The sequence below is a fragment of the Callospermophilus lateralis genome, chromosome 2, assembly GCF_048772815.1.
Source record: "Callospermophilus lateralis isolate mCalLat2 chromosome 2, mCalLat2.hap1, whole genome shotgun sequence".
Lineage (NCBI taxonomy): Eukaryota > Metazoa > Chordata > Mammalia > Rodentia > Sciuridae > Callospermophilus > Callospermophilus lateralis.
The window spans coordinates 7,348,853-7,374,740 of NC_135306.1; the positions used below are offsets into that span (position 1 = coordinate 7,348,853).

A 25,888-nucleotide genomic window follows, 5' to 3' on the forward strand; every position below is an offset into this window, starting at 1 on the left:
ACAGTTTTCAGACTGTTTCTCCTCGTCATTGTTTCTTCTTTTCTTCTGCTCCCGCTCTCCTCTCTGCCCTGCTAGTCGCTGCTCCCCGCCCCGCGACCTCCCACTGCGTGGCCTGGGGCCCCTCTTGCGGCCCCTCCGCTCCGCCCTGCCCGAGGAGGCAGGCCCGGCCGCAAGGCGCACCAATAGGGGCAGCTCTGCTTCCCACGAGTCCCGCCCCACACCACCGTGCACCAATGGTGTTCCGCGCTCGCCCCGCCGGGCCGCCAATCGCGGGCGGACTGGGCCGCCGACGCCCCGCCTGCAGCGCGCGGCGGCCACTCGGCGGGCGGCCGAGCAGGGCCTCGGCAGTCTCGGAGCGGCTCGGTGCAGCGTCGGGCTCAGGCGGCCTCGTCGGGGGCGCAGGCGGCGGCACTGCTGCTCGCCAGGTGCCGAGCAGAGGCGGCGGGCGAGGCGAAGCCACCGGCCGGGCCGGAGGGCGCCTCGGTTTCGCCAGGGCCCGCGGCGCGGGTCCCAGGACCTAGGAGGAGGCGGCGCCCCTGGCTGCCCGGTGCTCGCCCGGAGGAGGCCCGCGGGCAGACGTTCCCTACCGCAGCGTCCCCGCCCGCTTCCCGGAGAGGCCGCCAGAGTCCCGGCAGTGCTGTGGGTGCCCTCCGCCACCACCCCTGGCCTCACCTGCGCGGGCCGCCTGGCACCAGGTGCGGGGGCGTGTGCGCAGCGAGGGCACCTCCCCCGTCGCCAGCGGGGCGGGGGCGGGGCCGGGGCCGCCCGCCACCCTTAGTCTCACCGGCCCGCCCGGCCCGCGGCGTCAGCTCCCCGAGGCCCGCGGCTCGGGATGCTGCAGGTCAGCGCCGCCGCTCACGCGCCACCCGCCACACTAGCGCCTGCCTCCTGGGCCATGCCCTGCTGTTTACATGCTGGTGAAGCCCCCGGCCGTCCCGGGCCCCTCCGAAACCCGGTTACCCGAGGGTGAAGCCGGCCCGCCCGCGAACTGGACTGGTCACTCCGACCTGGGGCTCCGGACTCAGATTCCTGATCGCTCGGCCGCCTCCGCCACCATCTGGGCGGGATCCGGCTCTGGGGTTTTGGAGGAGGGGGTGTGTTGTAAGGAAAGGAATCCTGGGGATTTCTACCCCTTCCCTTTTATTTGGCCTTCGGGACTTTAGACTCAGGGAACTCGCCCATGGCTTTCTTGATGAAGAAGAAGAAATTCAAATTCCAAACCACTTTTACCCTGGAGGAGCTGACGGCCGTCCCGTTCGTGAATGGAGTCCTCTTCTGCAAGGTCCGGCTGCTGGATGGCGGGGATTTTGTCAGCTTGTCGTCAAGGTAGGAGCTAGGGCGTTCGTGCCTGCAGGGGATGGGGGTGGTGCTGGCAGGGATCTAGTCATTTGGCAAGTGTGGAAGCCCCCCTGGGGCCCAGAGGATCCTGGGCATTATGTGTTTGGGGCAGGTTTGCACAAGGCAGAACCTGGCCTAAGTAAGTTGGTAGAGTGACAGTCACCAGTCTGCAGGTGTCCAGCCAGATACCTGGGGTTCTGTTTTTTTCAGGCCCTGCATGCAGCCCTATAGGCCCATTCTGCAGACTTGCATATAGAGCCCAGTAGGATTTGGGCCTTGAAGGAGTGGGTAGGGAAGGGGTGTTCCAGGCTACCTTGCAGTCCAACTGGCCAGTGGGGCTGTCATATGATTTAGAGACCCAGCCAGCCACAGGTTCTCTGGCTTTCCACTGTGGCGGGGAAGGCCGGGTTGCAGGCACCCCCCAGTCTGGCTGGAGGGTGGTGGCTGGATTTTGGCCAGTCCAGCCTCCTCTGAGTGACTGTCCTCCTCTGGCTTGAGCTGGGCTACTTTGCATTGCAAAGGCTCTTGTCAGGAGGCTGCTGCCCAGTGTGAAAGAAGGGGCAAACCAAGAGAATGGTTTGATCCCCAGCCTGTCAGATCTAGCTGCCCAGCTTATTGCTGAATGTCATGGAACTCCCAGGCTGTTACTTGCTGACTGGGCCCACCTGGGGTCTCACAGTCCTGGCCTGTCCAGAGAGATCCTTGGAGTCCTAAAGATGGAGATTCGAATCCTGGCAGTTTCTAGGCTCCCTTTTCGTCTAGGAAATTGGGCCTGATACAGGTCTCATCCAGAGTAGATAGAATGGGAGCAGCCCTGGGACACTTGCTCCCCCCACCCTGTCTGCCCTTTGCTCCTCAGGCCTTGTGGGCCTGTTAGCTGCAGCTGCCTCACTATTCAGAGATGGAGGAGATGTGTGTTACAAATGGAGAAACTGAGGCCTAGAGGGAGAAAGTAAGTGGCTTTCCAGGGAACTTGCAGGAAGCAGTGTCAACTGGACTTGGCCTGTTTGGAGACCTGTTGGATGAATCTGGAGGTGGAATGCTCTCCGAGTGGGAGGTGGGAAGAAGAGGGGAGCTGCAGGCCTAACCAGATTTTGGAATCTCTGGACCACACAGAGTGGGGTACCTCTTCTGTGCACTAGCTCCCTGTTCTGGGAGCTACTTATCTGAGGAATTTGAACAAGGGCTGTCCCTTGTGGTGGGGGTGGCAGCAATCCTTGGTTGCCTGGGAAGCCTGTGATCCTGCAGCCACCCCACACAGTGCCTTGTGGTTTCAGAGGGCTGTGCTCAGAGCTAGGGCCTGGAGTTGGCTACTTATTGGCTGGGTGACCTTGGGTGAGTTACCCAACCTTTCAGATCACAAGAGCCAGCAATTGTTGTTGCTGAGCTCCTTGTTTTGCTAGCACCTGTCAACACCTTGACTTGTCATGGAGCAGAGGGAGGTAGAGGCCAGGGCATAGGATTATCATTGGTCCCATAGGATTATCATCCCCATTTTACTGAGGAGAAAACTGAGGCACAGAGTGAATGATTTGCCTGAGTTAATAAAATGGAATGTAGATTCAAACTCGGGATTGCTTTTAACCATTACCCTGTTGTGCCCCAGAGCCTCAGTTTCCTCTTTTGTAAAATGGGTTATAAGGGGGATAGATTATGTATATACTGTGTCTGATCTGGAAGATTGATGCAGCAGACGGGTACAGCAGCCCAGGTCTTAGGGGGACATCCCCATGGAATCAGCAGAGTGCCTATTGTGAGCCAGGATGGGGACAGTATCTTGAATCCCAGGAAGGAACTCATAATGAGCCCCAGCCTGAGGTCTTGCCTGGCCTCCCAGGCCCTGTAGCCAATCTCATTCTACCCGTCAGCCTTTCCGTTGTGTGCTAAACCTGCCTCCTCATCCAGGAAGTATGGAAAGTTCCAGGTCTTAGCCCACATGGTCTGGATTTCACCTCTATTTTCCCTTCTCTTCTGGCAAGGGGCCTCAGATTCCCTGAACCCAGCAGAGCCCAAACAGCTTTTCCCAGCCCTCATCCTGGATGAAATCTGAGTGGGGAGGAGCTGACATTGAGGCCCACAAGGTGCTGGGTTCCTGTTTGCTGCTGGGCAGGTGTGACTGGAGAGAGCAATGATATTGGAACCAGAACCCAGTTTAGAACCACTTTGGCTTTGGCTGGGCTTTTGCCCAAGAGATGGGGGCTTCTGGGTTCCTCCTCCTTCCACCCACACCCTATCCACCCTGGTCTCTAGCCCAGAAGCCCTGCCTCGCAGGCCACTCCTCCAAACCACCAGGGCCCCATTGTTTACAAGTTGGGGTAAGGACTGGGGTGATTGGACCTGGTTAGATCCTGGGCCCAGATCCAGTAGTGCATTCCCCCCAACCCCAGGGACCTTTGAGATGGCTCAGAGCCAGTGTTGGCAGCATGGGCTCTGTCACAGTGAACTGCCTGAGGCCCCACCCTGCAGCACCCGCCCTCCTAGCCAGAGTGTTTCCCTCTGTGTTGGGTGCCATGGCAACAGCTGGGAACTCTGCACTGCCTGACCCAATTTGAACAGGTAGAGCAGGTGGTACACTGGGGCTGGGCCATTCCCCAGCCTTATTATTCCGACACCTCCTGTGAACAATAATCCTCACAGCTACCACATTGGGAGCCCCGTGCAGTGTACCAGGCCTTGTGCTGAGTATTTTGCAAATGGTATCCCCATTAATCCTTTGCCATCTGGAGAGGCACTGAGATCAGATAGAAGTCACCAGGTGGGAAATGGCAGTTGGGGAAATTCTTTTATCATGGTTTAAAGTCCTTTTGCCTGTGCTTATGCTGCATGTCAAGGAGCTCCTCAAATGCACGGTCAGTTGAATCCCCATAACCACCTTGTGAGCTGAAGGCACTGTCCTCACTATGGATGAGGGTGCCCGGGTCAGGAGAGTTGAAGGGACTAGGCCTCTGTCATTCAGCTAGAGACTAGCTGAGATAGGACTTGAATTTCAGCAGGTCTGGCTCTAAAACCTTGTCCTGCTATGGTGGCAGTGGGTAAGGAGCAGCTAGAGACCCATGTGACATTCTGGACCTTTAAAGAAGGCTTTTTTCAATAGATAAGGTGGTACAGGAAAGTCCAGATCTGAGTAGTGTAGAGGAACTGAACTAGATCATGGGAGGCACAAAATGAAGAGTTCTCAGGACCCTGAGGCAGGGGTGGGACTGGAGTCACTGGATTTGGGAGCAGGAAGAGGCTAGCACTGGGGCATAATGGGTTCCAGCCTGAACACCTCCCAGGTGGAGGGATCCAAGTATGTCTGGGAGGCTTTTCTGGGTTGCAGCGAGCGGGGCCCCAGAGGGATGCAGAGGTCCCAGCCAAGTCTGAGTCAGAAAGTGGCCAACCTGTCCCGAGGTGGAAGAATCTCAAACATTCTGAGAGGGTTCTGCTCCCAGCTGGCATGGGTCCTTTAGCTTGCCCCACGAACATGGCTAGCAGTGCCAGAGGAAGGGAGTGCATTGTTTAGCCAGTGGGTGGGGAAACTGAGGCCTAGGGCAGAGCAGTGACTTGTCAGGGTCACTTCATAGGAAGAGCAAACATGAGGAGACTGGTCTGGCCCTGACTTCTGTCCCCTGTGCCTCAGTACCCCTCAAAACACAAGCTCTGCCTGCTTATTGTGGGCACGGCTTTGTGCCCACTGGAATGGGAGGCCCTGGAGAAAGGCCTTGGACAGGTCAGCTCTGCAGACGGAAGTCCTGTGTTTAGGCCCAGCCCTGGGGAGGCCAGGCAGTCTTGGTCTTTCCTCACATGTGCCATATACTTGGCCAGAGCCCACTGGCCTTGCCCACTCTCCTTGAAAAAAGCTGCAGAATGCCACTTGAGGCTACCACTGTTCGAGCCTGTTCTTAGGGATATCTTGGTGTGGAGCTCTGGGAAGGCAGGATGGAGAAGGATTTCAGATCTGTCCCGAGGGGCTGAGGGGAGCAGGGACAGAGCCCTGGGCTGTGGAGGCTCAGACTCTGGGAAGGGAGGAGGGGCCAGTAGACAGGTTCCATTCTACATTTTTTTTTAAAAAAAGTTTTATAGTTGTAGATGGACAACATGCCTTTATTTTATTTATTTTTTTATGTGGTGCTGAAGATCGAACCCAGTCTCACACATGCTAGGCAAGCACTGTGCCACTGAGCTACAGCCCCAGCTGTAGCTGATTCCACTTTTTAAAAAATATATATATTTTTATTTATGTTTTTAGGTGTAGATGAACACAATACCTTTATTTTTTAAGACCTTTATTTTATTTATTTATTTTTAGTGTGGTGCTGAGGACCGAACCCAGTGTCTCACGTGTGCTAGGCAAGTGCTCTGCCACTGAGCTACAGCTGCAGCCTCCATTCCACTTTGACCCAGTATTCACCATTGGTCCTGGGCTTCCAGAGATGAGCAGGACCAGACCGCCCTGTTCCTGTGAACTCCCAGTGGGTGGGGCCAGTGTGCCTGGCGGGCATCATGGGAACTTTGTAGCCTAACAGATGTGGGGAGTCTCCTCTTGGATCCCATTAGCCCCTGGCAGACTAGCTGGGGAGGCGTTTCTGTCCAGGCATCTGTCCACGTATTATCAGGTGTTCAGTGAGCGCCCATCCAGGTTGGCATGGTCCTGGCCCCCACGTAGCTCACTGTCTCACAGTGCCATAGGGAGTGGTTCCTCAAGGAGGGAGTGCTGCACGGGAACCCCTGAGGCTGCGTGGCGTGGCCTGGAAGAAGTGGGAAGACTATGGACTGAAGGGCCCTGGCCCGAGGCACTGTCTCTTTTTTTTTTTTTTTTAAAGAGAGAGTGAGAGAGGGGAGAGAGAGAGAGAGAGAATTTTAATATTTATTTTTTAGTTATCGGCGGATACAATATCTTTGTACGTGGTGCTGAGGATCAAACCCAGGCCGCACACATGCCAGGCGAGCGCGCTGCCGCTTGAACCACATCCCCAGCCCTAGAGGCACTGTCTCTTGAGAGGATCAGGCAGGGCACTTTCATGGGTTGGGGTACGGGGAGGGAAGGAAAGGGATAGAGTAAGTGATGGAAAGGAGCCAGGCTGCTGGCTTTGGGAGTCCTCTGAGGGGCAGGGGAGCAGTGTGGCCTGCTTGGCCCACTAGGATGGTAGCTCTTAGCTGCCAGGTGGAGATGATGGAAGGGGGCTTGGAGAGAGAGGTGGAGTGCTGGTCCAGCCCTGGGGGGGTGTGGCAGGCAGAGTGGGGAGGGGGTTCTTCACCCTAGTGGCCCGGCACCATGCCTAGTGCGTGGAAGGTGCTGGAAGATGGACATTCAGAGTATGCACAGTGGCACACGTAGCCGGGGTTCTGTGGAGCCATGCAGTGCTCCAGGAGTTGTTGATCACATAAAAATCCTGACTTTCAGTTTCTTTCAAGTTGGGAAATCTGACAGCAGTGCTGCCTGGCTGTTTGGCTTAAGGGAATTTGCAGCTGCCCCCTCATGTGGGCTTCCTGCCCAGGGTTCCTCTGACCCCACCAGCACACTCTTGGGTTCCTGGTGTGATGTTCGTCCTTTGTTTTACCTGGACCAGCCTAGTCCCTGGGGTCCCTGTGGAAGCCTTCTGTATGCAGGCATGGGGACAGAGAGGCCTATGGAGAGAAGACCTTCTGGCAGGGAAGTGGTCAGGGCCAAGCTAGTAGGCCACAGAGGCCAGAGGGGTCAGCAAGGTTGTGGCACCAGGTCAATTGCCAGCTCCCTTCAAGGTCACGTCAGGCTGCTGGTGGCCAAGGTGAGACCTGAAGCTGCCCAGCCTCTGCCTGGCCTTAATGTCTGCTCCTTGGACCTGACTTTTGATGCCAGCTGGCACATTGTTAGCAGGTGCCAGCCTGGCAGCAGCCCCGACCCAGGTCACCAGGCTCCGTGGAGCCAAAGCTGCTCTCTAAGTCCTGTTCCTTGCTTGAAGCTCCATTCTGGGAGATGCCCTGGCCTGGGGTTCTTAGCAGCAACCATACTGTGGTAATGGGGGTGGCTGGAGGATCGGAGTGACTTTGAACCCTCTTAGTACCTGGGAGTCCTAACTTGCTTTCAAGGAGCCCTGCATATGGGTACTGGGATAGCTGCTGGCAAGTCTGTGTACAGACCTTAGAAGCCTAGGGACTCTGGTGGAGTAGAGACCTGGCAGTAGTACTGTGGCGACAGTTTACATCTGTCCTCCTCTCACCATGCAGCCATGGGAAGGTTGGAGCAGGGGAGAGCCGCCAGATTTGCTTAGGAAAGACCTAGACAATTAGAACAAATAATTAATTAATTAAATAGAAAAGACAAGACCTAGAACTAGTGTGGGTGGGGAGGGGGTTGGCTGCTCATTATCCACCTCTCCTGGCAAGTGCTTGGGATTGGGGGGACACCAGACCTGTCCTCAGGCTCCAGAGGAAGGCTGCTGTTTGGTTGGCTGACGCTGCCCAGCCTGTTCCTGGCCCTGGTGACTTCGTAGGGTTAAGGTTGCAGACACCCAGGGCTGGGAAGAATTCTCAAATGTAGGCCCCAAACTGCCCACATCCCCACCCTGCCCAGCTGCTGACTGGCAGTGGACAGTCCTCATCCCCAGCCCAGGCAGTTTGGTTCAGTGGTTGGAGGAAGGAGCTCTGATAAGAGATTCTCTCTGCCTATTGGGTTTTTGTCTTGCCCTCCTCTCCCCTTGACCTGCCATTCACTGCCTGTGACCTTGGGCAAGGGACTTTAGATCCCAGCCTCCTCTGTGACTCTCTCTTGAAGCACAGAGTCTGCCTCACAGAGTTCCAGGGAGGATGTGGTGAGATAACACCTGTCAGGCGTCCAGTTTGGCCGCTGCCCATGGTGGACACAATGTATGCTAAGGTCTGCCCTCCTGTCTTTGGGCTGAGTCCCAGCTGTGCCAAATGATGTGCTCCACTTGCCCGTGTAGTAGCTGGTATTCTGCTGTGGGCCAGGATGATGGGGTGCTGCCAGGAAAGGGCACTTCCTGCTCAGGGCCAAATCTCTGCCCCCTGCAGGGGTGTGAGTAGGCAAGGAACGAGCCTGGTGTCTGAGCTCAGGCGAGGGGCTGCATGCTTTCTTGCCTCGATAGCTTGGATCTGCCCCCATGTGCAGTGCCTCTGCACGGCCAGCTTAGGGACTGCTCTGGGAGGCAGGAGACAAGTGGTGGAGGGCCCTGGCTGTCAGCCTGCTGGTGGGCAGGGGCATAGGTGAGAGAGCCCGGGGCCTCCTGGCCCTAACTCACCCTTTGCCCTTCTGGTTTCTCTGTCCTGCATCTGCCTCGTCCTCTGTTCTCTCTTCCCACTCCTGCCTAGCCCAAGAGCTACCTCCTCTGGGAAGCCTTCCCTCGCCTTTTTGGCCTTGTCACCCCTGTAGGCCCTCATCTCAGGGCACTGGTCCTCATCCATGTGTCTGGCTTCCTCCCCACGCTGTGGGTCCTTCCTGGGCAATAGTGGCCTTCCCTGCACCTCAGTTCTGGGGCCTGCTGCTGTGGGCTGGTGCTGCCCTGGGCTGGGACTGTTTTATTTTTTCCCCCTGGTTCTGGGGATTGGACATAGGGTCATGCTACTGAGGTACACCCCGGCCCTCTTTTTATTTATTTTTGAGACAGGGTCTCACTAAGTTGCCAAGGCTGAACTCAAACTTGTGATCCTTCTGCCTCAGCCTCCCAAGTTGCTGGAATTACAGGCATGAGTGACTGCACCCTGTACCACCATGCCCTGCAGCCAGGCTGGGACTTTGCTCCCTTGGCTCTGAACCAGTGAGGGTGCTGGTATGGACTGCCAGCTGCTAAGCCCAGCCCCTCCCCAGCCTGTGCTGGAGGTATCAGTCTGTGTCAGGAGCAGCTTTCACCCACGCACCAGGCAGCTGGGTGCCACCATGGGCTCAGAGACTGTGACTGAGAGGCAGCTGCGGGCCCTGCTGGTGGGAGATGGGTGGACTGTCCTGCAGGGACAGTGATGTTCACAGCAGGCTGGGGATGGGGGAAGGGGCCTGGTGCCACAGTTGTACCTTGGCAATGCTGGGTCACTCTCCGACCATGGCCAGGGGCTTTGCCCTGCAGCCTCAGCTTCTCCTCCACGTAGGGGTGCTCACCTGGGGGCAGGAGGGCTCCCTAAGATCAGGGTGTTTGTGCTTAGCACATGGCCAGGCCTCTGTAAGGTAAAACAGACCAAACCTGCTGAGAAGGGCTGCAGAGCCTGGGCTGGGGGTGCCCAGCTGGGTCCTCTCCACCTGCAAAGCACCCTTGCGTCTCACCACTTCCTCTCTGAGACCAGACTCTCTGCAGACATGTGGGGGCAGCACACCTGTGGTTTGTGTTCTGCGTAGTCTCCCCCTAGTTGCTCTGTGATCATTTCCTGGGCATCTTCTGTGGCTGGGGCCCTGGCTGGGCCCTGCAGTTGCAGCCTCCTCCAGGATCCCTTCTGTAGGGGAGGCACATGAATCTAGTTAGAGTTCCAGTGTCAGTCCCAAGGAAAGATGTTGGCCTGGGTCCAGGGGATGGGTGGGGTTAGAGGACGGCCTCAGATGAAGAGCCGGTGGCCTGGGAGTGGGCTTGTAATAGGCAAGGGCCTGGAGAGGGGTTCCATCTGAGTGGTGGGAGCTCGGAACAGGTGGAATCAGAGTAAAGTTTGTATTTTAGAACCACCAAGGACAGTATAAGGTGGCCTGCTGGGACTGCAGGTCGCAGAAGGGCAAGTGAGTGTCAGCTGAGACGCTCCCCACCCAGTCATCATGGAGTGACTGAAAGCAGAACTCAAGGCACCCTCTGCCACTGCTGCCCCTGAGGACTAGCGCACAGACACTGTAGAACAAGAAGGCGGGGCGGGTCTGGGGCAGGGGCTGGGGCAGAGCGCGGGTGAAGCCCTGGGTGCGATCCTTAGCACCACATAAAGATAACTAAATAAAATAAAGATATTGTATGTATCTACAACTACAAAAATAATAATAATAAAAAGAAGGCTGAGATAGGTGGTGTGACGACATTTGTATAACGTTTGGAAGTGTCCAGTACATGTTGGGTAAGGGTTACATCTGGAAGGGGCTTCTGGGCCTGCCCTATTCTGCTTCTGGAGGCTAGTTCCATGAATATGTACCCTGAGCTGCACTTTTCTGTGCCAAAAACAAGTCTCCAGATGCCCTGCACCTCTAGACAAAAATGAGGCACCTCTTTGGGCATCAGGAAGCCTGGAGGAGGTCCTCGGGATGTTGAGCAGGCCAACCTGCACCGTCCTGACGCGTGAGCATCACTCTGGTTTATAAGGCAGTACCTCATCTCACAGCTGCCGGCAGTCCTCTCTGGCTGGGAGTTTTTCTTCTGTCTCTTGCAAACCTCAGCAGGGTTTACGGGGCAGTTGTGAAGCTTGGTAGGTTCCTAAGGTTGCCAGGTACTGGGTCTCTCAGCCTTACTTTTCTCCTCTGTGAAATGGATAGTAAGCTCCTCTGTGGTGCCTGGATGAAATGGGTGATGCTTGTTATGTGCCCATTATAGACCCTGTGTTTGATAAAGTCTGTGTTTGATAAAGGTTTGTGGTGGTTGGTATCAATCCAGGGCAATGGACAGAGGGGGCCCAGGGCTGGGAGCAGAAAAGAAAAGCCTACGTTTCTCTCTTTCTTCTTGAGTTTCTCTTCTGTCTTCACGAGGTTCACCCATTCAGACATTGTGATTAGAGCTGGGCCACTGCCTGGCCAAGATGCATGGTCCCTTTCTGGGGCCCATGCACAGGGGAGACCATTAGACACATCCATCTCAGAGACCTCTGAGCAGAACAGGGGAGGGGGACATCACCACTCTGCTTGTGCTGCCCCAAACCCTCTCTTTGGGGTTGGCCTTTAATGTGCTCGCTCTGAGAGCCAGAGAAGGGTGGCATTGGACTGCAGCAGTTCCTAAGGGGGTTGAGTTGACTAAAGAGGGTCACATGTTATAGCTGGACTCAGATGTCCAGCACGGCTGCAGGCAAGCCTAAGACCTGGCCTATTCAAAGGAGTCCCCAGTGTCCAACTTGGTTTGTAGTAAGTGCTCTCTAAATGCATGTGGAGTGAATAACAGAAGCAGGGACTGGCCATTTTCAGAGAATCAGGTGTCCACGGAGGAGGTGGAAAATGGTGAGTAAGGCCCTTGTGGTCCTGCCTGACCCTGAGCCTTTTGTCCTATGGTTAGAATCCCTGGGAGCTGCTAAGAAAGACTGGAAAAACAGGTCTGAGTTGGTGTCAGACTGTGAAGAAAAGCAGTCCCTACTTGTTTCATGGTCACCTGAGAAATCTCAGGAGCCACAGGGAGGTTGTGGATCAGTGGGAACACCTGGTGGCAGAACCAATGATGGTGATGATTCTTGACTCTGCAGAGAGGTGGGGAGAGCCCAGCTGGAAAGCTGCTGCCTGGGAGTGGCACAGGAAGGTGTTGGGCAGCCCTGTGGAGCAACCTGGGGAGGCTCTTATGTGGCCGGCAGATATTCCTGGGTACCTACTGTGTGCAGAGAACTGGTGTTGGGACAGGGGAGGTAGTTGTGAACACAGCAGGGGCCCTGCCTCTGGGACCTTTGCTCTGGGAGACTGGCTCTGCTCTCACCATTTTCTGACTCAGGCCCAGAAGAGGAAGCTCACATGTAGAGGGGGTGCCCTCAGAATGGGCCAGGTTGGAGGATGGGGTGCAGAAGACAGAGGTACCCTCAGGACCCGAGTTCAGTCCTTCAGGGAACCAGGCCCGGGAATGGGAATCCTCCCTTCTCTCTCTACCCCCGTCTCCTCTGGTGAATCAAACACCACCCAAGGGTGAGTCAGCCAGGAGCGCCTGCATGTGCCTGGGCCACCTGCCCAGCCAGCTTGGTTGGAGGCCTGGGGAGATGACCAGATCACTGGTCCTGTGGCAGGGAAGGGGACTGGCTCAGGGGCTCTGCGTGCTGCCTGGAGCTCCACATCCCTTTCTGTGGTTACTGCTGAAGGGCTAGGCCCTGCCCCAAAGGAGAAAAAGTTTATTTAGCACTCCTGTTTCAGAGGTCCCAGTTCATAGACGGCTGAATCCATTCTTTTGGGCCCAAGGTAAGGCAGAGCATCATGGCAGAAGGGTTTGGCAGAGGAAAGCAACTAGGAACATGGCACCAGGAATCAGAGTTTATATTTTGTCCTCACCAGGACAAAATATAAACCCCAAAGGAAGGCCCCTAGGAACCCACCTCCCCTAGCCCCAGCCTCTCTGCCTACAGTTACCATCCAGTCGAACTCTGTTGAACTCTATCGGGGATTAATGCATGGATTAGGTTCTGGCTCTCCTAACCCTATCTTTTCACCTCTAAATTTTCTGGCGTTGTCCCACACATGAATTTTTGGGGCATACCTCACATCTAAACCATAACAGGTGCACACTCTGTGCTTGGTAGCAACTCCACAAGACAGGGACAGGGTGATGAAAGAGGCCCAGAGAGGTCAAGTGTCCACTGGGTGGCAAAGCCTGATCTTGGACCCCAGTGTCTCTGTCTTCCCATGCCTCTGTGGTGGGCCTGCTGAGCATCTGACAGGCTGAGGAAAGGCAGTCGCCTACCAGGTTCAGTACTGTAGCTCTCTGTACTGCAATCGAGGGTCCTGGAGGGGAGGTCGCTACCACAGACCAGTGTGATGGTTGTTGTGCTTCACTTGAATTCCTGGGGCCTCTGGCCTCTTTCAGTCCTGGAGGTCCATGGGGGTCTAGGATCACACAGATGGGTTCAGATCACAGACTCTACCATCCAGGAGACCTTACATAGGTGACTTCACCACCTGTGACCTCAGATTTCTAGCCTGTGACATGAGAGCGATGGGCTGTGGATTTGGGGAGGTCAAGCAGGGCACACTCTTGGTTTAGTGCCTGACTTGTAGCAAGTGCCCAGCAATGGGAAGCTGATCTTGGGCACTTTGCTAAACCAGCCTATGGGGAGAATTCCCTCACATCTCCCTGCAACCTGGATCGACCTCACTTGTTCCCCAGCACCAGGGGGTCTTGCTGAATTTGGTTCAGGTCATATCCCACCAACCCTACATTCTGACCCAGTGAACATCTCTCACTCAGCATGAGCCTGTTTGCAGAGGCCAGTGTGACAGATAACTCATGCTGCTGTAAGACAGTTTCCTGAGAATGGCTCCATTCTCAGCAGATTTCTCAGGGATCCTGCAGCATGGGGACTGGGAGTGCAGACCACCTCTCATCTCAGTGTGATCTGCGGCAAGTGCCTGCACTCCCTGTTGATGTCCTCATCTGTGAAGTAGAAGCAGGAGGTCAATGCTTGAGAAGCACCCAGCACACAGGAAAATGCCCAGGAATCAGGAGCCAGGCTGGGCCACACTGGTGGTGGGAATACCTTTGCTCAGGTCAAAGCCAGCTGTTTACTTTTTTTTTCTTCTTTTTTCCGTGCTGAAGATTGAACCTAGGGCCTTGTGCCTGTCAGGCAGATGCTTTACCACTGAGCCACACCCCAACCTGGCATTTTACTTTGGGACCCTTCACTTGCTGTCCCTTGGGCGTTGCTCTGGTAAGAGGAGCAACCCCTGGCATCAGTTGAGAATCACATTCACAGATTGGAGCCTGGACAACAGCGCTGGTCGGCCAGGTGTGGGGGCACACACCGGTAATCCCCAGTAATCTGGGAAGAGGATCACAAATTCGAGGCCAGCTTCAAAAATTTAGTGAGGTCTTAAGCAACTTAGCAAGACCCTGTCTCAAAATAAAAAATAAAAAGGACTCTGGGGGCAGAAGACAGAGCATGGTGGCTGCTTGCCTGTCTCTGTAAAGCAGGGTTGCTGGCACCTGCCTGTGCTGGTTATTTGAAGACCATTCTCAAGGTTATTTGGCTGGAGAGCATCAGGATTCAAGCCCAGGTAGTCTGACTCCAGAATCCTTACTTTTAACCCTGTTAATCCCACCCCCTGCAAGCCTGAGTGGCTGACCCATCTCTCACCCCTCGTCTGTCTTGGGGTTTGCAAAGCCTCAGTGTGCTGTCCATTCCGCTTGTTTGGTCACTTGCTGCTGCCAGCTTCCACTCCCTGCCCATCTGTCAATCCCTCAGCCATTGTTAAGGAGTGAAGAAGGCAGGGTGGGGCTCCAGAGGGCTCCTTTGAGCGCTCCAGCATCAGGCCCCAAGTGGTTTGGCTTCTAGGAACTTCTTGCTGTCTCACTGCGGGAGGAGGGGCTGGCCGTGCCAGAACTTTTAACAAGCTGCTTCCCATGCACGTGGCCCTGAACTCCTGGCAAAGGCCAGAGCTGCTGGGCTGCCACGTTGGCTCTTGCGCCCCGCAGCCTCTAGACGGACACCTTGGCTGGTCCTCCGGGTGGGCTCCTCCCCAGGCGGCTACGCTCTTCTCCTCGGGGAAGCACTGGCACATGTTGTGGATTTAAATAGTTTACTTTTTGACTCTCGCTGCCCGGCCTGGGTTTCTTTCATCAGCCGGGACCTGGCTTGCGTCCGTCACTGCAGCAGCTTGCTCCTCCAGGAACTCGGCCAACTCCAGGATCTGCTTGCTGGGAGTAGGCAGGGCCCAGGATGGGTGGCTGCATGGCAGAGGAGGGACTCACACGATGGAGCTTGGCTAGGTGACCCTTATTACCATTATTATTAATGGGACCAGCCTTCCTAGGGACCCAGGAGCACAGCTGGGACTGGGCAGTCCCTGGTGCTCTCACAGGTCTCATGGCTGCCAGGTCCCTGCACCAGAATCACCTGAGGGCTTGTTTGAAGTGTCTTCCAAGGCCTACAGCAGCAATCCTCAACGGGGGGTGATTTGGCAGTGTCTGGAGACATCCTGGTCATACGTGGAGCTGTGCCACAGGCAGGTGCTACTAAACATCCCACAATGCACAGGGCAGCTCCTCCAAGAGGAGCTCTGTCCCAGAGTCTACCGTTGGGACCGGGCCTGCTGGGAGTCTTCATCTGTGAGAAGCTAGTGGATCTGTTCATGCTCCCTGAGCCTGAGTGGCCCACACTGCTGGCCCCACACTGCTGGCCCCACTCCACTCTTGCTTGCGAGGTTGAGCACATGCTCTTGCCAGGCAGGGCCCCATGCCAAGCACACTGGTGGTGAGAGTGCTGGGCTGACGGTGCTGCAGCTGGAGAGGTGAAGTGCTAGGCGGTGGTAGGGTGGTCCTGCACCGTAGCTCCATCATGAGGGCTGGGCTCCCCAGTAGTCCCTGGGGTTCCCTCTGCTGGGCTTTCTGCTCCTGCCGTGACCACCAGTCATCACTGCACTTAAGCTCTAACTCAAAGAAGAGGCCTCATGGGCCCATTGGTGCCTGGCAGTCTGTGCCCAGGAAGTAGCTCCCATGGCATTGACCCCTTGTTACCTGCATGGTGGAGACCCACCCAGGGCCAAGGCTCTGGAGTCTTGTTGTACTTACTGGTGCTACAGCTGCTGAGGATGTGGCAGAGAGCTGACCTTGGCAAACCATGGAGCCTTAAATCCAAGGTGGCCCCTACTAGGAGGCCCAGATTTCACCATTTGAGAAGCTGAGGTTGGTAACTCACTGCAGTCTGACCTGCCCCACTTCACAGCTTCTGAGACCTCTTCATAGCCTTTGGTTGCTGGGAGCCTGGGGCCTGCATCCCCCTCCTCCAGACATCCACTTAACTTTCCTGCTGTCGAGAGCAGTTGACTCGGGAAAATGGAAAGGAGGAGTCTGGGAGTCTGAGGGTGGGCTGCTTTAGGCAGCATCCAGTCCTGGTGTGTCACCTTGGACCTCCCCTCCCCTTTGCACCTCAGCCTTTTCTTCTGTAACATGGGAACAATAGTGGCACATCTTAACAGGACTGCAGGTCCTGTGATAAATGAAGAAGGAGCTCAAGCACAGGATTCTTCAGTGTTGGTGGCTGAAGGGAGGCCGAGGGGAGCGTGCTCCGAGCAGGCCCTGCCCAGGGAGAGCACACAGCTATGGCTTTTTCTCTCCTGGGTTCTGGGGAGAGAAGCAGTTGCAATAAAGACAGGAGATGCGGTCCCTATCTGCATGGGGCCCTGATGGTGGCCCACAACCCTCCCTGGTCTCCTGATACCCAGTGAGGAGGATGCTTTGAAGATGTGGCCACAAAGATACTGTTTTGGCAGAATTCCTTGTATCTTGGGCAAGCCTTGTAGAAAGGAGCCTGGACGTGGCACCGTAGAGTCACCCAAGGGCCCCATGCAGTGCAGGGAGACCACCCTTCACAGACAACTCGAGGCTCACAGAGATGGGGCTTCCCTAGACCTTCCAGGCAGTCTGGTCCTGGTCCTTCTGGATCTTTCCTGTCCTCTTCCTGCTAGCTGGAACATCTTTCTCCCAGATCTTCATCCAGCCCCCTCAGACTTAAGGTCCCTGGACATCACTCAACATCACTGCCACCGGAGCAGCCCCATTCCTGCTCTGCTGGTGTTCTCTGTCCTCTGTCAGAGACTGACCCGGGCCCCCCAGGAGGTGTGCCCACATCATGCCCTACACCCTCAACGAGCATCCACAGCAGGTTTCTATGGGTGCGTCACGGAGAGCCAGCTTAGCAGCTGGGTCCAGGTTCCAGGAGAGTGGGGAGGTTCTGAGGATATCCGCTGGTGGGGGACTCCACTCTATTTCAGGGCAGCTCAGAAATAGCTGGGTTCTGCCTCTGCCACGGTCACAGAGGCTGCGGCCGAGGGAGGGCTCACCCTGTCTTGCTGGGATTTGCACGTCTAATTGTGTGTCTCATAGCTAAAAAAGAAACCAGTCTCTCTAATTACCTGTCCCCAGCTGTGGGAACTGGGAAGCATGCCCTAAACCCTGACTGGTGGGGCCAACTGGCAGTGCCTCGGCAGGGGGTGGCCCAGGACTCAGGCCGCTGGTACTTCACGCTTTGCTTATACCCTGCCTTCCTACCCTCATCCCATCGTCTCCTTTTTCAATTTAAATTCAGTTAACTGGGCACAACTCTTGGGACCAAACGAAGGTGGCATCCCTCACCTGCACCACAGACCTGATGAGCTGCCGCCTTCCTTCTGTCCTTTGTCTCCTTACGCCAGTGTGAATAAGCTACGTCTGGGGAGCCAGGAGTCCAGGGTTCTGGGCCTCCCTGGGCTGAAATGATCTCTTCCTCTGGGCTTTGGTTTTGTCATTTTATTTTACTCATTTATTTAGTACTAGGATTGAATCCAGGGCCTTGTGCAACCTAAGATTTTGTCATTTTAAAATTGCATTTCTGGCTGGATGTGTGGCACACATCTGTAATCCCAGCCACCCAGGAGGCTAAGGCAGGAGGATTGCAAGTTCAAGGCCAACCTCAGCAACTTAGCAAGGCCTTAAGCAACTTAATGAGACCCTGTCTCAAAATAAAAAGGCTGGGGATATGGCTCAGCAGTTAAGTGTCCCTGGGTTCAATCTCTGGTCCCATCCATCTCCCCACCCACCCCCACCCCGCCCCAAAAAAAAGAAAAAAGAAAAAAATTTGCATTTCTGAGTCCCATTAGTAGGGCAAGCAGGGGGATGCACACTGGCTTGTTTTTCCTAATAACCATCTTATTACTGAGTTTTCTCCACAGCTCCTCATTTGCTTAGTTATTTCACACCTTCGCTCTTTCCAAGCTAGTGAGCTCACTGCACCCCCGTCACTGGGGACACATGTTGGGTGCCACTGTGCCTGGCCAACAGTGTTCTGGCAGGCCCAGTCTATGCAGTGCCATGTGGACATCTCCAGTTTTCTCTGTGCACGTGGACATTTGTACATGTCACTTAAAAAATGTGGGACGCTTCTGCATTTTGTTTGAACTGCAGTGGCTGTCCCTCCCTGTTGGTGAGCAGACCGCCATCCTCCTCCCCCTTCTTTCTGGCACTTGCTCACTTGACCCCGTTGAGTGGTCAGTCCCCTGCTGCACATTTGGCTTTTTCCTCAGGTGTGAACGTGAACCCCACACCTGTGGCTACTCCTGCACAGGCAGTGCGCCCGGTTCCCAGTGTCTTCACATGGTCCCTTTGTAAGATTGGGATTGAGCCCCCCCTCGGATCTCCCTTCCCACCCCTCTGTCCCTTGCTCCCTCTGTACCAGCCACACAGGCCCCTCATGGCTCCACAGTGGCAGCAGGCATCCTGCCTGAGGGCCTTTGCACTCCTATTCCTCAGCCAGGATTGGCTCACCTCTCACTGCAGCTCTGGGCTCCGAGGTGACGTTCCTGCTCAGACCTTCCCTGGCCACCTTCTCTCTGTCCCCCTTGCCTGGGCACTGCCCACTTCTGTTCCAAGTTCCCTTCCCCCACGGCACTTGTCACCCTTGGGCATGTGCCAGCGCGTGAAGGCAAGACTCTGCCTGCTGTTTACTACTCGTGTCTTAGGGTTTGGGTGCCTGGCGTGCAGTGGGTGCTTCATAAAAGGTTCTGAGTGAATCAGGTCTCAGGCTTCCTCAGCCCGACCTGGCCAGCTCCCTCCCTCTGCAGGGACCCTGGGTCTGATGGGGAGCCTGTGCTGTCCTGGTGGTAGCTGTGGCTTTAGGCTGTGACCCAGGCCCTGGGCAAAGATGGGCTGGGGTCCAGATGGCTCTGTTGCCCACAGCTCTGGGATTTGGGGTGGGCTGCGGAGCATTGGCGCCTCCCTTTCCTCATGTGAAACTTGGGCCAGGAAGAGTCACCTGTCGTTGAAGTGGGGGGGGCACAGTAGGCCTCCAGGAGGGGGCCCGCCCCTGTGGCATTTATCTTACCTTGCTGTGACCCTGGGGTGGGCCAGGGTGAGGCTGCGTTTTTCTTCCCTTTCTTCCTGTGGGAGTGGTGGCATCTAATAGGCCATTGTTTATAGAGTCCTGCGGGAACAGGACAGAGGCCCCACACTAATCCTGTGGCCCTCCCCAGGCTCACCTTCCTGCAGAAGGAGGGGACACGCCTGTCACCTGAGCCTGGAAGGTCTCCCTGTGGCTTTCCCAGGCCTGACCTGGCAGGGCTGACAGGAACCACACATGGGCCTGGGGCCTCCTGACCGGCGTTCCCATGGCAGTGGACGAGAAAGCCCACACCTCTGCCTGCTCTAGCACTACCTCACCTCCCGGCTATTTGAACAGCCTCCAGCACTGCCCTCGGGGTGGGTGAGGCCTGAGGTCTGCCTGCGCTGGCCACACCCGCCTCCCTCTCTTCAGGCTTGAGCTCTGCCTCTTCAGCTCTGTTCTGTCTTTGCTCCTCTGCCTCCCTTCTGTGTCTGCTCTCAGCCTCAGCCTTTGCCACAGTCCATGGGGCAAGGAGTCACTTCCAATGAGATCCAGCATCCTCACTGTGACCCTGGAGGTCCAGTAGGACCTCGCCCCATTCTCCCTTACCCGTCTCCCTGCTGGCCTCTCTCCAGCTACCTGCTTCTGTGCTCGTTTCTACCTCAGGGCCTTTGTACTTGCTGTTCACACTCACACCCTCCCTCACTGTGAGCCTTGCTCGAATGTCACTGCCATAAAGGCCATCACCAGCCACCCACCTGAAGTAGCAACCACTGCCTTGAACTTCTGCCCAGCACCCACCTTCCCTGTACTGTCCTCCCTGTTTCTACCTGACCCACCATATATATTTTTAGGGTAGGGGAACGGTTCTATTGAGAGATAATCCACACACCATACAATTCACCCATTTAAAGCGCATAACCCAGTGGGGGTTTTTGATTTTGTTTCGGGTGCTGGGGTGAACCCGGGGCCTCAGGCATGCCATTCCCAGCCTGCAGGCCAGTGGTGTTTTTGTTTTTGTTTTTTTGGCACTAGGGATTGAGCCCAGGGGTGCTTAACCACTGAGCCACATCCCCAGCCCTTTTTTTTTTTTATTTTTTTTATTTAGGGCCTCACTAAATTGCTGAGGCTTGTGATCCTCTTGCCTCAGCCTCCTAAGTCTCTGGATTACAGGTATGTGTATGTGTTTTGTTTTGTTTTTTATGGTGCTGGGGACTGAACCCAGGGCCTTGTGCATGCGAGGCAAGCACTCTACCAACTGAGCTGAATCCCCAGCCTTCAGTGGTTTTTAACATTCACAGGTTATGCCATCATCACTATGTCATTCACAGAACCTTTTCGTCACTCCGTCAAGAAACCCTATGTCCATTAACTGTCACTCATCTCCCCAACTCTCCCAGCCCTGGCAACCCCCAGTTTCCTTTCTGCCATGGATCTACCCTTCTAGGCATCTCACATAAAAGAGACCATGTGCTGTTGCCCCTGTGTCTGCTCCAGCCATTCACTGTTGATGTTTCCAAGGGTAACAGCGGTGTAGCATGTGACGTGCTTCATCCTGTGAAGGACCACGTGTTATTTATCCGTTCACCCACTGATGGCCATCTGGATTGCTTTCCCTTTTTGGCTGCTGTGGCCACTTATGTGCAAGTCTTTGTGGACATGGGTTTCATTTCTGTTGCTGTATACCTAGGAGTGGAATTGTTGGATCATTTGGTGACTCTGTGTTCAACCTTTTGAGGAATTATGAGCCAGTTTCCAGATGGACATGGCTGGGTGTCTCAGGGACATAGCAGGGTACTGTTGGCCCCATGAGCCTGTGGGGCCTGCCCACCTGGCTCTCCTGGGCTCTGGGCCTATGAGCCAAGTCCTGGTTCTAGCCCTGCCCCTCTGCCTGTCTCGGGGCTGTGATCTTGGATGGGGCTGTGTGGGCTTTCTCCAGGGGCCTTAGTGCCCTCAGAGCAAGCTCGGGGCCTCAGAGGATGCCTCTCTGCGGTGCTGACTCTCCACCCTCAGGCTCCATCAGGTGGCTAACCTGAGCTCCTCGGGTCACCCAGGGTGCAGAGAGGTCACTTCCTCAGCTGTCTGCTTGGCCATCCGGTTAGGTGGGATGAGCTGAGATATGGTCTCTCACCCCGCCCCCACCCTTCCGCAGCCACCCTTTCCTGAGCACAGGTTCTGCCGGGTGGATGGGATGAGGCCAGGCAGGCTCACTGGCTCCTGCTGCCCCCACAGCAGCTGGCCCAGCTCGGCTCAGTGGCTCCCATCACTCTGATTCCCCAGTAAAGGGTGCTGGGTCTGCCTGTGTGGTTGTGCTCCTGGGCCTAGGAGGCACTGGGGGTACGGCCAAACCCCAGTCAGTTCCGGGAAGCCGGGGGCCTAGAGCTGGGCGGCTTGTGTTCCGGTCTGTTCTGCTCCTGCCAGCGCTGGGCCTCTGGAGGGGGTCACAGCTCCAGGGCACCTGGGTCCTGGAATCAGCTGATAGTGATCAGGAGAGTTGGGCACGATTACCTGTCTGAACTCCAGGCAGGCGCGCAGTGACCGTGGCCTTTTTGTAGATAAGCAGCCTGCTGCTGTTTTGTTTATTTTGATATGATGTTAATGCTCGAACCCAGGGCCTCACCTATGCTAGGCAGGAGCTCTGCCACTCAGCTGAGCCCCGCCCGCGGCCACGGCACGCCACATGAGCAGCTGCCCACAGGGTTAGCCGTTGGATGTTGCTGCTGTTGTTACCAGTGGTGAAGAGGGGCTGGAGTCTGGCAGGACCAGGCTGAGGGCCAGGAGTTCACCTGGGGTGTTCCCCTGGCAGAAGCCTAGAAGTCTGATGTGGGCCACGGGAGGTGGGCAGCAGGAGCCTGGCAATTCTTGTGAAAATACCGTCACTTGTGATACGAAGTGGGAAGTGAGGGTTCTCTCCCTCCGCTGGTACAGGCCCCCTAGCATGGACCCTGCCCAGCTGTCTCACACTCGTGTCTGGCCTGGTCTGCAGGGAGGAGGTGCAGGAGAACTGCGTGCGCTGGCGGAAGAGGTTCACCTTCGTGTGTAAGATGAGCGCCAACCCAGCCACGGGCCTGCTGGACCCTTGCGTGTTCCGTGTGTCTGTGCGCAAGGTGAGGCTGGGCTCCGGGGCCCTGGGCCTGGGAACCCAGGGCCGTGGGTGGGGGTGACTTCTCTGGTGGCTTTAGGCCCCTCCCTGACACCCCCTCAAGGGGAAAATGTGGGGACCTGCCTTGACCTCTTCCTCCCTGGCACACAAGTTTGGGGGGATCTGGGGAGACCTGTGAGGTGCCTAGAGTTCCGTTCACCCTGTTGCTTGTGTCTCCCTCCCTGTGTAGGAGCTGAAAGGTGGGAAGGCTTATTCTAAGGTAAGAGGAACTGTGTGAAGGGTGGTGGGATGGGCTGGGGTAGCACTGGATGGGCCTACGAGAAATTTCCAGAAGGATTTCTAGCCCTCTCTCTGCTCCAAACAGGAGACACTCAGCCCTACATGAAATGGAGTGGGTTTTTTTTGTTTTGTTTTGTTTTGTTTTGTGGGGAGGGTACTGGGGATTAAACCTAAACCTAGGGGTGCAAACAACTTGCAGGTTCATAGAATGATCCCCCTCCTCTTTCCTTCTCCACCTCACCACTGGGGGTGGTTAGGATCTTTCTGACCTTTTTCTTTTCTGTTTTTGTGGTGCTGGGGGTGGAACCTGGAGCCTCATGCTTGCTAAGCAAGTGCTTTCTACCACGGACCTATACTCTCAGACCTTTTAAGGAAAAACATGAAAGAAGTATTTTACATATTGAATAAGTAAAAATACACATTTTATTTAGAGAACTATAAAATGAGTGTCTCTACATGTATTCATGTGCCTGAAAGCAATATGACTTTATAAATACACAAACCCTGTAGCCTGGGGTTTTTACTTGCAGTGCATCCTGGGCATCTTTTCTTGTCATCGCAGATTTCTGTGCTTTCTAGTGGCAGCAGCTCCCTTTGCAGGGCTGGCCACAGCTGACTGAGCCAGGCTCAGTCCTGGCATCTGTGTTGTTTTGGGCTCTCACAGACGGTGCACAGCTCAGCCCTGCGTAGTGAAGGCCTTTCTGCTGGGAAAGTGGGAGAAGACGGCCCTGGCTCCGAATAAGCCTGCTCTGCCCTCAGCCCTTTCTGTGGGAACTTCCTGCCCACCCTCCCCGGGTGGGGAGCTCTTAGCTTACCCTCTGTGGCTCTTAGGTGGCCAGCCCAGCAGCAGCAGCGTGGGCTCTGTCATCAGGCAGGAGGGGACGCATCTTTGCCTCGCCTCTCCCCCTGCATGAAGCCTGTGGAAGCTGAGCCACCCGGTTCCCCACCCACAGAGCTCCAAACCCTGTGGGCTGCCCTGGCACAGAGGGCAGGGTGGCTGGAACCAGCTGTGGAAGGAGCTGTTAGAGTGGACATTTCTCCCCTACCGATTTATTTGGGTGAGGCCAGCTACCCACCTAGGAAAGAAGCCACCAACAAAAAACCAGGAACATATTGAGGGGTGCTGATGGGATCCCAGCTCGGCAGAAACTGCCCCTCCTTTTGCAGTAGGGTGTCCCCACCACTCAGCAGTGCACCAGTCACTGGGGATGACACAGAGCCTAGAGCAGTGTTGCTGATCAGGCCTAGCTCCTATACTGTCCCTGCCAGTCAAGCCGTGTGTCCCTGATGAAGTCACTTTTGTCCCTGAATTTAGTCTCTTTATCTTTAAAATGGGGGTCCCTCTGTGAGCCAGTGGCAGAGCTGGGCTCCAGTGACCTGATTCTGGAGCCTGTGCCTCCAAACACTGCAGTAGACACTTCTATGCAGCTGGTATCCAGTAAATGTCCCCAATAGGCTAGGTTGTCCCTGATGTCCCCAAGCCCTGCACCCTGCACCTCAGCCTCAGTTTCCCCCAAAGTCACCAGATGAGGCTCGTGTCTAGCTCACGGCCTCCTGAGCTTCCGGGTTTCCTTCACTCCCTTCCCATCCCTGCTCTTCACTTCCACTCGGCGTTGAGCAACCCCCGTCTGACCCTGGACTCTGCCCACCTGCCCCACTTCCCTGGGGATCCTGCCCACTCCACAGAGGGTCCCTTCCTCTGTTCCCAGGCCCCCTCGTGGGGTGCCCCTTCACCCCCCTGCCAAGTTCCCACAGGCCTCCCCTCCTCCTGCTCCGCTCTCCTGGCAGCTCTCTACAGCACAGCCTTGTTTCCCAGGGAACAATGTGTCTGTGTCACAGACAACAATGTCCTTTCATCTCAGGCGTGCTGGCCTCAGTGCACACTGGGATGCGGCACAAAGGGTGCTTTGTGCCACTCAGGGATGTGAGCTCCTGGCTTTGCCACGTCGGTGCTGCCGACCCAGGGTCCAGTGCCTGGGTGCCAGTTACGCAACAGTTTCTGAGGGCCATGGGGTGGCCCCGGGACTGTGCCTGCCCTCCCCTCCTCCACCTCTGCAAGTTAACCCTTGCGGTGCGTCTGCTGCCTGTGCCCACACTCTGCAGCCTCCCACACGCTTCTCTTCCCCTCCCAGCTGGGCTTCGCCGACCTGAACCTAGCTGAGTTTGCGGGCTCAGGCTCCACAGTGCGCTGCTGCCTGCTGGAGGGATACGATACCAAGAACACCCGCCAGGACAACTCCATCCTCAAGGTACCAGGGACCCTGCTGCCTCTCGCATCCCTCCCAGGATGGACCTGACTCCCAGCAGAATCCTCCAGAGGGTTATTAAAATATAGGTTCTTGGGGCTGGGTGCAGCTCAGTTGCCTGGTGCCTGCCTGGCATGCATGAGGCCCTGGGCTTAACCCCTAGCCCAGGGATTGGGGCGTTGTGAGGGCCCTGGGATCAGGACCTCAGCTTTGCCATCTGTGGTGGGTGGATGGACCCAGCAGCCTGAGGGTTTGGCAAGCATGTTCACCAAGTCAGCCTTGGACTGAGTGCTTGCCGCCTCCTACCTCACGACCAGACGGTAGCTGGTTGAAGCCCCAGGTGTGTGCAGGAGGAGGGGAGTTGAAATATAAGTTCCAGCAGTGCCCCCTCACAGGAGATCTGGTACTTGACCCCCAAAACATTGCCTGAGGTCTGAGGAGGGCTTGGTGGGAGAGCGTTTGCCTAGCCTGCAAAAACACGAGGCACTGGTTTCCATCAGCAAAACACACACACACACACACACACACACACACACCCCAATTTGCCCTGCCTGACCGAGGCAGCCTGGCTCCTGTTGGAGTGGGGGGCGTAGAATTCGTGTCCTGACCCATGTGCACCAGGGAAGCCTGCTCCAACTGCTGGCCGTGTACAGGTCTCCAGTGGCCAGGACAGCTCCCACCCTTTGGGCAGATGCCTCTTTGGCCTCTTGGGAAGAGAGATGTCTGGATGGCCACTACCAGCATACCTCTTCCTCCCTCTCCACACCTTTCTACCTGGTTGAGAAGACAGCTCATCCTAACCCCACCCCAAGAGCTGACCCAGGAGGAGCCAGCTGCGCCCTGTGCACAACTGGGCATGAGATGGTGGCAGGGGTTCCAGAGGTACCAGGAGAAGTCCAGGCTGGCTGTACTGGGGCCAGGCGCTTCAACCTCCCCAGTAGTAAGCCTGTGCACCCTCAGCCAGAACAGGTCAAGTGGGGTCAAGTGGCCTGGGATTCAAGGACATCTCCCCGACATCCCATCTGCAAGGTCTTGGGTAGTCACTTCCCCCAGTCTTTTTTTTTTTTTTTTTTTTTTTTTTAAACTCGGGGCTTTCGCCTGCTTTATAGGCCACTATGGTGACTGAGTGAACAACCCATAAAAACACTAAGCCCAAGCCAGGTGTGCTGGTATATGCCTGTCATCCCAGTGATGTGGAGGTTGAGCCGGGATCACAAGTTCAATGCCAGCCCCAGCAACTTAGTGAGACCCTGTCTCAAGAATTGAAAAGGCCATTGCCTGTCTTTGCCCAAGTGGATGTTCAGTT

General features: G+C 56.0%; 1 protein-coding gene across 1 annotated transcript in view; it reads left to right on the top strand.

Moving 5' to 3' along the window:
* The first annotated feature begins 557 nt into the window (after positions 1-557).
* Positions 558-25,888, top strand: part of Eeig1 (estrogen-induced osteoclastogenesis regulator 1) — a 33,458-nt gene continuing 8,127 nt past the window's right edge. Inside the window, exons 1-4 of the mRNA XM_076843098.2 lie at positions 558-1,326; positions 21,941-22,061; positions 22,287-22,316; positions 24,469-24,585. Of these exons, the coding sequence (XP_076699213.1) occupies positions 1,181-1,326; positions 21,941-22,061; positions 22,287-22,316; positions 24,469-24,585 (414 nt within the window). The 5' untranslated portion in view covers positions 558-1,180. The remainder of the gene's footprint in view (positions 1,327-21,940; positions 22,062-22,286; positions 22,317-24,468; positions 24,586-25,888) is intronic.